This window comes from Pristiophorus japonicus, chromosome 18 (assembly GCF_044704955.1).
Source record: "Pristiophorus japonicus isolate sPriJap1 chromosome 18, sPriJap1.hap1, whole genome shotgun sequence".
In the NCBI taxonomy this organism is placed as follows: Eukaryota; Metazoa; Chordata; class Chondrichthyes; family Pristiophoridae; genus Pristiophorus; species Pristiophorus japonicus.
Genome location: NC_091994.1, coordinates 85,748,685 through 85,763,933, shown reverse-complemented (window position 1 = coordinate 85,763,933; position 15,249 = coordinate 85,748,685). Strand labels below are relative to the sequence as shown.

Below are 15,249 nucleotides of genomic sequence, written 5' to 3'. Positions count from 1 at the left end.
TCTCATTCCACAACAAGAGAAAGCTGAGATTAAAATATATCATGTTAAAGGAGGAAGTGTTTGATAAACAAGATTATTTAGAATTCAGTATTATGGTTTGTTGTCCAGCCAATGGCTCCGATATGATGTTTATTTGCAGCCCTAATGGTGAACTTCCCTTGGTTCTGAGCCAGTTGTACAATTTGGTTGACTGTCTTGATTCAAACCATTCCCCAATGTCCTCGAGGGTGAGATGAAGTAGGGTGGGAAGAGGCTCGTGTGGAGCATAAACATGGCATCAACTAGTTGGGCCGAATGGACCTGTTTCTGTGCTCTAGATTGCATGTAATGTAATTCTAAGGAATTAGCTGTCCCAGTGACTCTCCACAGCATCTGCTGTTTCTTTAGGATACTGATCCCACCAGTTTTATCGGTTTTTGGGGGTCAACAGTCTGCACTTGCAACAAAACATAAGGTGGGGGTCAGACACTACTAGTTGGAGTAAGGGCAAAGAGTTAGGAGATGTGACTGAAGGTGATCTGGAAGAGTACATTTTAGGGTGTGTGATATATGTATATATACACACACACACTACAATGAAGGAGTCAAAACCTCAGTGAAATGGCAGAGACTGGGTGCTGCCCTGGGTTAGTCACTGTTCTTTTATCTCAACACCCACATGCCTCCAGCTTCATTTTAAATCCTCTTTTAATATCACTTGGAGCCAGAACACAGACCGACCAAATATGATGCCGATAAAAAGAGAGCTTGCAAATGCCAGAAACTCTCAACATCAAAGAGGCTGGGCGGGTTATGTTTGGGGAGTGACTCTCAGTTCTGAAGTAGAAGGGTCTAGACCCAAAAACCTGAATCTGTCTTTTCTCTTTCAGACCTACAACATATTCTGTTTTTAATTCAGCCAAACACATTGGCCCAGAAATTACTGGAGCAGCGCATCTCACAGCGAGCGAGGGGAATGAGAATTATTTTCCTCACCCTTCCGATTGTGTTATTTTTGCACCGCAAATCATCCAGCAATTGATGGTGAATCGGAATTCATGGCGTATCGCTACAAGTTGCTGGGGGGGAGGGGGGTTCTACACACTATAGTGGCGGATGTACTGAGTTTCTGGGCCATTGTGAAACTGAAAAGTTGGTTTTATGGATGCGCTATCCCCAATCAGCTTTCCTTGGAAATCATGGGCATGCTCCTCCTGATTTTCCAAGCAGCCCTAAGGAACCCTGGCTAGAAATTCGTCCTGGGCAGTTATCGAAATGGGTGGTATTGTATCTGCCACCCTTCATTCAGCTGCACTGACTTCATACCATGTGGGGTGTATAACGAGTAGGGCGTATGACAGGCGGGATGTATAATGGGTAGGCAATGCACCTGTTTAGTGCTACCGCCCAAGACAAGTTCCCCCCGCTCCATACGCGAGTTGTGATAAACCTGCTCAGTGGAAGTTCTCAGTTTAAGGACCATTCGGTGCATTGATCCATAGCGTATATTGGCTACTGCATTTTACACAAAAAAAATATATAGTTAGGTGGGAGACAGTCAACCTATATTGGAAATATAAGTAATTAAAATTTACAACATTAAAATCTGCAACTTTAAAGGGATTTGTAGTATGCTGTGAATGTGCTCATTACAATTTGACATTTTCTGCTCTAAAAAAAACAGGGGCCCCAAGTTTCCACATGATTTGCTCCTGATTTTTAGGAGCAACTGGTGTAGAACGGAGTATCTTAGAAATCGGAATTCTCGTCATTTAGTTTGCTCCAGTTCTAGTCAGTTAGAACAGTTTCACTTTGGAACAGAATTTTTTTTTCAAAAGGGGGCGTGTCCGGCCACTTACGCCTGATTTCAAAGTTTTGTGAGTGAAAACTTACTCCAAACTAACTTAGAATGGAGTAAGTGAAGATTTTTGTACGCTCGAAAAAACCTCGTCTACACTTTAGAAAATCAGGCGTGGGTTACAAATTAGGCGTAGGGAACATTCGGCCATAGGATATCAGTGGCGTCAGTGGCTGGCCGGCAGCCGAAGAATCAACACCTGACACACGCAGCTCTTTATGGTGCTTGAGGCCATTCGGCCACGCTTTAGGGGCGGCGTCAGTGGCTCGACGGCAGCCGAAGATACAGCAGCAGCCTTCGAGCTGTGAGGGGGACTGAGGCCATTTGGACAGGGAGAGGCAGCCACATCGACAGTTTTATATTTAAATTTGCAGAATGGGTGCTGCATTGTCAACACCACGTATTATGCAATGGTTTGCCATCTTTGTTCTTGGTGGACGATGATCCATTGCAAGGTTGAATTGGCACTCTTATTTCTCCAAACACACAGTCCTTAATTTGCATGCACCAATGCAGCACCGGTTCTGCAAGTTTAGCAGTGAAAAGCTGAACTCACTGATTTCAGCAGGTGATTTATTCAGCAGTGCTGCTAAAAGCACTCCCTCACACACAGAAATATCAAAAAAAATTAAATTACAAGCCTTTGCAGGGGTCCAAGAAACAAATCTTCACTTTTTCTGCAGTATTTTTTAAAATGGCCGAGTGCCAATGTTTGTGTGAGACTGCGCGTGCGCGCACGCTCCAACGCGCACGCACAGGGTTGCCGGCACCACGAAGGCTAATTTAAATTGTACCCGCCTCCTACTACTTAGAAAATCGGCGCGAGTGTTAGGCTCCGCCCCCTGCTGCGAAGAGCGCGCCGCGCCAAGCAGACATCGAGCTCCAAGGAGCTCGAGAATATCGGACTTTTTTTTAGGCGCAGTTTTCGGCGCGAAAAACAGGCGCCCAGCTCGGAGGTGCGCCGTTTTCGCCACGGGACGAAACTTGGGGCCATGGAGTGTAATGTTTCACGTACATCCTCGGGAGACGTATCATCTGAAAGTGGCAGATGTACTGCCCAATGTTTCCCCATACGTGCTGCCAGCGGGAAGGTTGCTCACCACTGCTGCATTCCTGGAAAATGTTGCAGTTAAACTAACTGTAAAACTTTAACTTAATCGGAGAACCTCAGAAATTGTGAAACTCCGTCTCCAGCTCCCTCCTGTGGCTCGGTTGGTAGCACTCCTGCCTCTGTTAGAAGGTTGTGGGTTTAAGTCCCACTCCAGGGTCTTGAGCACATATATCTAGGCTGACACTCCAGTGCTGAGGGAGCGCAGCACTGTCGGAGGTGCCGTCTTTCAAATGAGACGTTAAACCGAGACCCCGTCTGCTCTCTCAGGTGTATGTAAAAGATCGGAGAAGAGCAGGGGAGTTATATCCGGTGTCCTGGCCAATATTTATCCCTCAATCAACGTAACAAAACATATTATCTGGTCATTATCACATTACTGTTTGTGGGAGCTTGCTTTGCACATATTGGCTACTGCATTTTGCACATTACAACAGTGACAACACTCCAAAAGTACTTAATTGGCTGTAAAGCGCTTTGAGACTGATGGTTATGAACGGCGCTATATAACTGCAAGTCATTTAAAACCCAGTCTTGGCATCACTACTGCTTAAACCTGTTCCTCTCTCTCCTACTATGTTCAACCCTGGTGGTGCCCTGCACTTTGGGCCTTGGCTTGTCACCAGAATTTACAACAAACAGATAATGTAATTGGTTAATAAAATGGTGTTTGTTCCTCCCTCTATCCCACAATTTGCATGACATTGCCCCTATTGCAGTTCTGACAGGGTTAAGCCTCGAAACAAATTCCAGAAGTTTCTCGTGGGCTTCGTGTCACTTTCAATGCTAATTTGACTTGTTTATCGGAAGGAATTTGGCTGGTGCAGGCATTGTGTGGTTATCGAGTAACCCATGGTCTTGCACCGTGTAGCAAGCTGTTCTTTGTGGAGAGTAAGTGAATGTTGTTTGGCAAGCGAATGCGAGGGGAAGGTTGTCAATTAAAGGTTACAACTATTTTAAATTGCACCTGTAAATCAAGTGCCCCCTGATTAAAGGGGAGCACTAAAACCGACAAACTTAAACAAATTAAACTTTAGATATTGGTGGATCAAATTAAAATTTGGTTGCTGGGGGTGATGATGCACTCCAGTCCCTCCGGCGCCCACCTCTCGTGGAAGGCTGCGAGCGTACCGGTGGACACTGCATGCTCCATCTCCTGGCTTGGATGTAACCGCGGCAGAGAGGCAGGCAGCTGAACGACCCCCTCGACCGCCTGTTGCCTGGACCGGTTGATGGCCCCCTTGGCCATGCCCAGGAGCAGTCCTACGAGAAGGTCTTCCGACCCGCCCGCTCAATTAAAGGTTACATGTTGAATTCTACTTCCCGCATCATCCGCCATATAGTCGGGCAAAGAAAAACAAAGGGTATACAAGAAACACCAAACAGCCTTGGTTAGGGTCTTGGGAAAAGCTTCCAGCTTCAAAACAGTACAGTCCAAAGATGATTTTTATTGAAGCTTTACAGGGAAGTCACGGGAGGGTGCATCTCATGTTTTTGAGGATGTTTCCAGTAGAGTGGACAAGGGAGAACCAGTTGATGTGGTATATTTGGACTTTCAGAAGGCTTTCGACAAGGTCCCACACAAGAGATTAATGTGCAAAGTTAAAGCACATGGGATTGGGGGTAGTGTGCTGACATGGATTGAGAACTGGTTGTCAGACAGGAAGCAAAGAGTAGGAGTAAATGGGTATTTTTCAGAATGGCAGGCGGTGACTAGTGGGGTACCGCAAGGTTCTGTGCTGGGGCCCCAGCTGTTTACACTGTACATTAATGATTTAGACGAGGGGATTAAATGTAGTATCTCCAAATTTGCGGAAAGACACTAAGTTGGGTGGCAGTGTGAGCTGCAAGGAGGATGCTATGAGGCTGCAGAGCGACTTGGATAGGTTAGGTGAGTGGGCAAATGCATGGCAGATGAAGTATAATGTGGATAAATGTGGGGTTATCCACTTTGGTGGTAAAAACAGAGAGACAGACTATTATCTGAATGGTGACAGATTAGGAAAAGGAGAGGTGCAACGAGACCTGGGTGTCATGGTACATCAGTCATTGAAGGTTGGCATGCAGGTACAGCAGGCGGTTAAGAAAGCAAATGGCATGTTGGCCTTCATAGCGAGGGGATTTGAGTACAGGGGCAGGGAGGTGTTGCTACAGTTGTGCAGGGCCTTGGTGAGGCCACATCTGGAGTATTGTGTACAGTTTTCATCTCCTAACCTGAGGAAGGACATTCTTGCTATTGAGGGAGTGCAGCGAAGGTTCACCAGACTGATTCCCGGGATGGTGGGACTGACCTATCAAGAAAGACTGGATCAACTGGGCTTGTATTCACTGGAGTTCAGAAGAATGAGAGGGGACCTCATAGAAACGTTTAAAATTCTGACGGGGTTAGACAGGTTAGATGCAGGAAGAATGTTCCCAATGTTGGGGAAGTCCAGAACCAGGGGACACAGACCCTGCTCCACTTTAGGACCAAGATGAGGAGAAACTTCTTCACCCAGAGAGTGGTGAACCTGTGGAATTCTCTACCACAGAAAGTTGTTGAGGCCAATTCACTAAATATATTCAAAAAGGAGTTAGATGAAGTCCTTACTACTAGGGGGATCAAGGGGTATGGCGAGAAAGCAGGAATGGGGTACTGAAGTTGCATGTTCAGCCATGAACTCATTGAATGGCGGTGCAGGCTAGAAGGGCCGAATGGCCTACTCCTGCACCTATTTTCTATGTTTCTGTTTCTATGTTGGCAGCGTCCAGTAGGACGGGATCCAGGAACACAGTCCCACCTCCTTCCATGGGTGTAGTCTGTCAGGATCGGTGAGTTAATCTTTTTGGGTGTGGGAAAAGTGGCTTGGAGAGAATTCACAATCAGTTGACATCATTTTCTTTTACAAAAAACAGGCGCAATGAATTTCAAACATTGATCAGTCATGGTCAGTTCTGAGTTCAGCTCACTGGTTAAAGAAAACATTAAAGAGGGGGCTTCTGGTTTGTACTCCAGTGCTACCCCCTCGCCTTGCTTGCTGCATTGGGACTTGGGCAGTGAGTAAATCGTGCCCCCCACCCACCCAATGTTGAATCCCGTTTATCCGCTGGGGGCCTCCACCTATGCCGCTGCTGTACACAGAGGCGGTATTCTCCGCTGGCCTGTCTCTGTTCCATTGCCGCTCCAGCAGCCTCCACTTCTGGTCCTCCGCCAAGGCTTTTCACTCTGCACTGGGGGGGTGATCTGCTTTGCTCCCCGCTCTGAAGGCTGCTGAACAATCGCTGCATTATGTCTATCCGCTTCTGCCCGGGGCTGCTGACCCTGCTCCACTTGTCCTTCGAAACTCCCTTCCAATTCCTTAATCTCACGCAAAAGCTGGGCCCCGAGGCAAGGGTCCCCGGGTGGACAATCTGAGAATGTCCCCTTCATTCCCAATTCACAGGCCGCGAGGCTGGACTTTGGACAACCTCAAGCCCCGCAGCCCAAGAACATCACAGCCCAAGGAATACAATCCCAGGCACAGACTGGGGCGAGTCATATCAGATTAGGAACGCTGGTCAGGGAATACTTGCAACGTCGTTATGTTTGGAAACAGAAGAAGGATCGGGAGACAGAAGGAAACTTCATGTGAAATAATCAATACAGGGAGCGTTTACTGCAAGGTGCAGCTGGCCATTTCACAAGCGGTAACTGCCCATCTGTCACCCCCAGCAACCAAATTTTAATTTGATTTTATATGTTTTAAAGTTTAATTTGTTTTCATTGCCGGGTTTTAGTGTCCCCCCAGTTAGGGGGCATTTGTATAATTTGCCTCTCAGTGCCCCAAAAAAACCACAAAAAACCCCACAAAAAAAACAAAAAAAAAGGGCACTTGAAAAATGTTTGGAGTGTCCTCCCCCTTTAATCGGGGGGGGGGGGGGCACTTGATTTAATTAGTTATTTGATTACAACCAAAAGAGTTGTAGAGCTGTTGCATTGTGAGTGACTTAGCCAGTCACGTGATGTTCACAAGACTCAATAAAACCCCAGTCAGTTGGGTCTAGGTCATTGACGATGAGGTATGCAGTTGTGAGCTTAGTGGATGAACTGGTAATGTGTAGTGTGATTGTTGAACTTTTATTAATAAACCAACTAGTCCTTAAAAAAAAACTGCCCATCTGTTTATAAGAGAGGTGTGAGGGATTGGAGCCTTCCGAGCTCGCAATTCCCCCTCCCCTCACCACCAAATATTTCTCTTCTAGTACATTTATAGATATTCCCTTAAAGATGCCAACATTTCATTTTAGTTTAAATGAGCATTTGTAGACAGTCCCTTAAGAATCAGTAAATAGCAATGTTGCAATTAGTCAACAGGTTAGCTCCAGACAGTTTGCATGGTGGAGTTCCTAAACTCGCAGGTCTTGTTGCATGTTATGTTATTTCAAACCTTAATCTATCCCTTTATCATTTAATCTTGGATTTGAATTAACCCTGAAACAGTTCAATATTTGAACAATGCAGTACATGGAGGGAGTTTACACAGTTCTAGTGCAGAAAAACAATAAGCATTTTACTGGGTACGGCATATTACCAAAGAACCCAAAGTGTGTTAGCAGCTAGTTACTGCTCGATGGTCATGTCCTCAGGCCTTTGGCTGTAATGTGGGTTCCTCGAGTGTTGGTAGGCTAAATCAACGATGCGAGGTATCACGGGTAGGCTGTCTGTATTTGGCATCACACAGGAGCAATAGATAACAATCAGCAGGGTCATTTTTTCCCTCACTGAGGGCCCAATTTTAGAATTTCAGTTGTGATTAGTGAAATAAGCATAAACTAGAGATTAAATCTGGGCTTGCACAAGAACATAAGAATTAGGAGCAGGAGTAGGCCATAAGGCCCCTCGAGCCTGCTCCGCCATTCAATAGCATGGCTGATCTTCGACCTCAACTCCACTTTCCTGCCCGATCCCCATATCCCTTAATTCCCCATAGTCCAAAAATCTATCTATCTCACCCATGAATATACTCAAGGACTGAGCATTCACAGCCCTTCAGGGTAGAGAATTTCAAAGATTCACAGCTGAGTGAAGAAATTCCTCTTCAGCTCAGTCCTAAATGGGTGATTCCTTATCCTGAACTCTCCAGCCAAGGCAAAGTTTAGAACTAGGGGGCATTTACACCGTTAATCCCCCTCAGAATCTTGTATGTTTCAATGAGATCAAGTCATTCTTCTAAAACTCCAGAGTATAGGCCCAAGCTACTCAATGTACTCTGGTATGGAGTTCAGATTTGGACCAGATGGAACAAATCGCCTTGAGGGGAAACACGAGTTCGCACATGTGATCTGTGCACCCAAAGACTGCCAGTTTTTTTATATATGTTTAGAGAAATGCAGCCAAGGGGAGACATGAGTCTCCCTACTGACACCCCACAGCATCAGAGTGCCGCAGAAGTGTGGCTCTGCAAACTGCCACCAGACCAAATGCTTCTCCTCCAGCGAGCTAGATGTGGGGGACCTGCTCCTGTGCGCTCGGGTCTCCGGGAGCTCAACAGGTCGAGGTCACCTGGGACCAAGTGGCAGGGTCAGTAACCCGGTCTCCACTGCCCAGCGCCCGACCAGGAAAACAGCCTTCCCTATGGAGCCTCGAGAGGCAAATAGATTTTTTATTAGGGAGAGCTATCAAGGGAAAGGGATCAAAGGTGGGTATGGGGTTGAGGTACAGATCAGCCATGATATATTTGAATGGCACGAGGGCCTGAATGGCCTCTTGTTGCTGTGATCCTTACTGCACTGCCAGGGATCATGAGTACCAGCCCGAGAACAGAGGGCTCAACAACACACACACACACAGCACCAGGAGTGGGTTCACGACAGCCTCACACACCCACAATATAGAAATCAGCACGTTTTAATATTTCTACAATTTGGTCATTTTTAAAAGTAAACCAAAAGGCAGATTGGACTGACCTGCCTGCATGATCTCACACTGGTGCCCAAAGACCCGGGTGAAGGTGCTGGTGTTCGCTTCAGGGCTCACGGTTGCTGTCACATCCATGGCTCCTTGGTCTTAGTCATGTACTGTGCCTCGTTCACTGGTTGCCAAGGCTCCCGTTTGGCCAGGCTCGTGATCCCCCGACACAAACTCCTAAAAGTTTCCTGGCTGCGGTCACAGCCCAGGACAAGAAATTTTTAAAAAATTGATGAGTTAGTGGAAGAGGTAAGTCTGCAGGCTGACAGGCACTGATCCCTTAATGCCACAAATCCGGTCTTCTACAGCTCTCTCTCCTTTCAAGCAGTCAAGCAGAAATCTTCCAGCACTACACAGCCTGCTTTGCAAGCGACACAGCCACTCTATATTCCAAACCTCCTCTCCCAGAAATAACAATTTACCACCGTTTGGTAGTCGATGCTGGCAGACAGAACACTCTCCCACGCAGCTCTGCGTCAGTGTGGGGGCTCTGCAGATATCCCTTCTTGCAGCTCAATCAGATTTGCCCTTCAACCAGCTTTCCCGGTCAGTGTGCTGACTGGCCGCGGCAGCAGTTTAAGATTAGCTGGTAGCTTGTCTCCTGGTGAGGAAGGAGGGCAGCACCGACCGCAGGCCACCTACTGAAACAGAGTGTGTAATCTCACTGCCAATAAAACCGCCAACCCATCGAATCCGTCTCCAGCTCCAGCCACGATACAAGGATTACAGCACGGACCCCGGATTTAACAATCTTTCAGGAATTAACACTGTGGACAGCTGAAGGGATTAAAGAGCTGCTGCAATGTCCGAACGCCCGAGTACGATTTCTGCTTGTTAAATTTACCAATTTATCAAAAATGATGACCGTTAGAAATCAAAAGTAACCCTTGCACTGCTGGCAAGTGTTATTGTTTAAAGTACGCACTTTGTCCTTTTGTATTGACACCACTTTCCAGAAATGTTCCAAGTCCAATCCGGATAGTGCTGGGTTAGTTAGTGAAGCAGAGATTTAATTTGCAGTTTTCTGGACTAATTTCGGGTTACATTTTTGGTGCCACGATGTGTCCTCCTCCTTGTTGAAAGATCTGTTTTAAACAAGAATTGCTCATTCTCCCCTGCAGTTCCCTCTCACGCTGCCTGATGTTCCCACAAAGCTGGGTGTGAAACTGGCGATATTCTGTGCAGATTCATGCCTCAAGTGTGAGTGTGACCATTTTTGTTCTCACCAGTTCTACAACAGACACACACGTGCAATTATCACCTCCAGAGCCACATTAACTGGTTATTTATCTGTGGGACCTCGCTCGGCACTACCTGTTTGCTGAGTTTATCTACAAAACACTTCAAAAGGAATTCATTGGCTTTGAAGTGCTTTGGGACAGCCTGAGGATGTGAAATGCCCAATATATATTTACATGTTCTTTCATAATAATTTAACGCTGGAGGGTCACTTTATTCCATTCTGCTCTGATGTAATAGTTTTCGGAGGAAACACCAATCTCACAATTGTACTCCAGTACTCCTGTAATCACACAGGCTGCGCACTACTGCAGTAACATCCCTCACACTGAAAATATCACACTTCAATCTGATATATTCCTAAACAAATATCAGTTTTGGCCCAGTGGTAGCACTCTTGATTCAAAATCAAAAAGGTCATGGGTTCAAATACCACTCAAAAGGCGAGCACATAATCTGGGCTGCCACTCCAGTGCCAGCATCACAATATCAATGGTGGGTGCCCCTAACATTGAAGAGCACCCTGGGCATCCACTAGTTCTTGGAAGACTGGTAATTCCAGTAGAGGCTGCCTGCCACCTGGGATGGGTGCCATTCTCCTGCACCCCTCCAGAAACATGCTGGAAGGGTCCTATTGGCTCCCTTTATTATTTGTCAACCCTGGCTCAGTTGGTTTCACTCTCGACTCTGAGTCAGCAGGTCGTGGGTTCAAGTCTCACTCCTGAGACTTGAGCACAAAATCTACAATGACAACCCCCAGTGCAGTACTGAGGGAGTGTGCTGTCTTTCAAATGAGGTCCCGTCTGCTCTCTCAGGCGGATGTAAAAGATCCCATGGTGCTATTTTGCATGTTATCCCCAGTGTCCTGGCCAATATTTATTCCTCAATCAACAACACTAAAACTGTTTATCTGGTTATCACATTGTTATTTGTGGGACCTTGCTGTGCGTAAATTGGCTGCCATGTTTCCTACAGTACAATAAAGACTACACTCCAAAAGTAAAGTGCTTGGGACATCATCATCATCGGCGGTCCCTCCAATGAGGATGACTTGCTTCCACACGAGTTCACAGATGTTTTGATGAAGGACCCGATGTCCCAGTCCTGAACTCCAATTGAGGGGGTGGAAGATGCTTGTGCGTGCACTTTTTTGACATTAGAGGAACATATAGGAGCATATGGATAATGCTCAACCCATATATGGAATAAAGGCTGGTCCCAATTTGGTTACAGGGACCCCTAGGACCGGGTCCTTAGGATCTGCTCCAGTGTTCCCAAAGTCTGGATTGTCTATAATTCCACATATAGCTTTGTTCTGAATCCATAATCTGAACATATATGTGCATTAAGATAATGCTCAATCCCTATGTGGAAATAAGGCTGGTCCCGATTTGGACAAATTATGTTCCCTCATCCTCTGAAAATGAGTTTTTCCAAAAGACTACAGGGTTTGGCAGAGCTGGGATGGGGTCTGAAGGTCAAGGGGTCCCAAACCCACACTGCATATTGGTAGAATTTAGGGTTGTCATCCCAATCAATGTGAGCAGGCTCTGGGACCAGGCACCGGGATGCTATATATATGGCCATATGTCTATAATTCATGAAGGGGAAATCATGTTTAACTAATTTACTGGAATTCTTTGAGGATATAACGAGCATGGTGGATAGAGGTGTACCGATGGATGTGGTGTATTTAGATTTCCAAAAGGCATTCAATAAGGTGCCACACAAAAGGTTACTGCAGAAGATAGAGGTACGTGGAGTCAGAGGAAATGTATTAGCATGGATAGAGAATTGGCTGGCGAACAGAAAGCAGAGAGTCGGGATAAATGGGTCCTTTTCGGGTTGGAAATCGGTGGTTAGTGGTGTGCCACAGGGATCGGTGCTGGGACCACAACTGTTTACAATATACATAGATGACCTGGAAGAGGGGACAAAGTGTAGCGTAACAAAATTTGCAGATGACACAAAGATTAGTGGGAAAGCGGGTTGTGTAGAGGACACAGAGAGGCTGCAAAGAGATTTGGATAGGTTAAACGAATGGGCTAAGGTTTGGCAGATGGAATACAATGTCAGAAAGTGTGAGGTCATCCACCTTGGGAAAAAAAACAGTAAAAGGGAATATTTTTTGAATGGGGAGAAATTACAACATGCTGCGGTGCAGAGGGACCTTGTGCATGACTCCCAAAAAGTTAGTTTGCAGGTGCTCCAGGTAATCAGGAAGGCGAATGGAATGTTGGCCTTCATTGCGAGAGGGATGGAGTACAAAAGCAGGGAGGTCCTGCTGCAACTGTATAGGGTATTGGTAAGGCCGCACCTGGAGTTATGCGTGCAGTTTTGGTCACCTTACTTAAGGAAGGATATACTGGCTTTGGAGGGGGTACAGAGTCGATTCACTAGGCTGATTCCAGAGATGAGGGGGTTACCTTATGATGATAGATTTAGACTGGGTCTTTACTTGTTGGAGTTCAGAAGGATGAGGGGTGATCTTATAGAAACATTTAAAATAATGAAAGGGATAGACAAGATAGAGGCAGAGAGGTTGTTTCCACTGGTCGGGGAGACTAGAACTAGGGGGCACAGCCTCAAAATACGGGGGAGCCAATTTAAAACCAAGTTGAGAAGGAATTTCTTCTCCCAGAGGGTTGTGAATCTGTGGAATTCTCTGCCCAAAGAAGCAGTTGAGGCTAGCTCATTGAATGTTTTCAAAGATAGATAGATTTTTAACCAATAAGGGAATTGTTACGGGGAGCGGGCGGGTAAGTGGAGCCGAGACCACGGCCAGATCAGCCATGATCTTATTGAATGGCGGAGCAGGCTCGAGGGGCTAGATGGCCCGTTCTTATGACCTTATATGGCATTCCTTAGTCTGGTCTATAATTCCATATATGGCCTTGTTCCATAATCTGTAATTCCATATATGGCTTTGTTCTGATTCCTTATGCCAAATTCCATATATGGAAACCTGTAATTTTCCAAATTTAATTGTCCATATATGGGCAATTCAGACCATATCCCTCCATATATGGTAATATTGATGCAATGATAGTACAGAACGTTCAGTTCCTCACAAAAAACAGGACGTCCTGTTCCATAAAAGGCTATAAATTGGCAGTGATCTAGGAAAGGCCTTATTGAGGTACCACTCGAAAAATGGACCTTACCATATTTGGGTATGAGCTTGGGGAAGTGATTGGAGAAGGCAAATACTCCGTAGTGAGAAAGGCTTTCTCCAAAAAGCTTCACACATCAGTTGCCATAAAAATCATTGATAAGTCTAAGCAGTCTGCCGACTACTTAACCAAGTTTTTGCCAAGAGAGGTTTCTATCTTTTCACAGTGTTCACATCCTAATATAATTAAAGTTCATCAGATCATTGAATCTAGTGAACATACATTATTTATAATGGAAGAAGCACATTCAGACCTCTTTGACTTGGTTGATTCTCAAGATCATTTATCTGAAGATGTCGCCAGACCATATTTTAAGCAGATCACTCATGCTGTAGAATATTGCCATCTTCATCACATTGCACATCGTGATATTAAGTGCGAAAACATCCTCCTTTCTGCTGATAATATCGCAAAGATCACTGACTTTGGCTTTGCAACTTGTATGAAAGGGTTAGATAGTTGTCCTTGTTCAACCTTCTGTGGATCAGCAGCCTATGCTGCTCCTGAGGTTCTCAATTATGACAAATATGACCCCTTTAAAGCAGACATTTGGAGCCTGGGGGTGGTCCTTTACCTGATGGTAACAGGTTGCATGCCTTTTGATGACAGCGACCTTTCAAAGTTGAAGGAACTGCATAGTCAATCTTTGCAATTTCCCCCATCGCCTTTCCTGAGTGATTGCTGCCAAAGTCTTATCAATATAATGTTGACCAAAAACCCAAAGCAAAGAGCTAATGTTAGTCAAATCATAGAGCATAAATGGTTTAAATATTAAAAATATATATATTACAAAATTTATCAAATTTATATAAAAAAAAGGCCTTGCCCACCTTTGGAGGGTGAGGCCTTTTTAATGTCAGTTTTCAGAATGCAGTGGAATAGAATTCATTGTGATTATCCATATATGGTTTGGATTTCGTAATCTAGACCAGGTCAATTCCATATATGGAAAAGCTCATTTCCATATGTCTATATATGGGCATATGACCAGGGGCTCTGAGGCATGATAATTTTTTTTGTTATATGAATTGAGGGATAAATATTGGCCAGGACACCAGGGATAACTTGCTCTTTTTCGAAATAGGGATTTTTACGTCCATCTGAGAGGGCTGACGAGACCTCGGTTTAACTCGTCTGAATATGGATATCCTTCCATATATGGTAATATTCTCACAAAAACAGAACGCCCTGTTCCATAAAAGGCAATAAATTGGCAGTGATCTGGGAAAGGCCCTGGAAATGAAAAATGGACCCCCATTTCCTCAGCCTCCCTCTCCAGCCCACATCCCCCAGCCTCCATCCTGCAGAAGTGGTGCCCAGAACTGCTTAATATTCCTGATGTGGTCTAACCAGGGTTTTGTACAGCTGACGCAAAACTTCTACCAATTGGATCTCGCAGTGCAATATCCACCAAAAAAATTTTTTTGTGTGCGTATATAGCTGACGTGTGAGCATGAAAGACAATGAGGAAATAAAACCAATATTGGGAGCAGGAAAAGAAACAAAAAGGAGAATAAATCTCAGGATCATCATCCAGGGTCAATTGTTACCTTGAAGAAGGAGCTGGCTTGACACCTGTTGAGATGGATTGGTTATAGTCAGCAGTGAAGGTGGGATGAGAACATAAGAAATAGGACCAGTAGGTCATACGGCCCCGAGCCTGCTCACCATTCAATATCATGGCTGATCTGATCATGGACAGCTCCACTTCCCTGCCTGCTCCCTATAACCCCTTATCCCCTTAGTTTTGGTTTCCATATTTACAAAAGGATATACTTGCTTTGGAGGCAGTTCAGAGAAGGTTCACTAGGTTGATTCCAGAGATGAGGGGGTTGATATGAGGAAAGTTTGAGTAGGTTGGGTAGTAAGAATGAAAGATGAACATCAAAATCTGCAAAAGGACATAGACAAGTGAGGTCAAAAATTTGGAGTATAATGTTGGAAAGTGTGAGGTCATGCACCGGCA

At 45.3% G+C, this 15,249-nt stretch overlaps 1 protein-coding gene across 1 annotated transcript; it reads left to right on the top strand.

The window, feature by feature from the left end:
- Window positions 1-13,263: 13,263 nt before the first annotated feature.
- Window positions 13,264-14,058, top strand: LOC139229063 (testis-specific serine/threonine-protein kinase 6-like). The gene has a single exon (XM_070860721.1). It carries the CDS (start codon window positions 13,264-13,266, stop codon window positions 14,056-14,058), a length of 795 nt encoding a protein of 264 aa, XP_070716822.1.
- The last annotated feature ends 1,191 nt before the right edge of the window (window positions 14,059-15,249 follow it).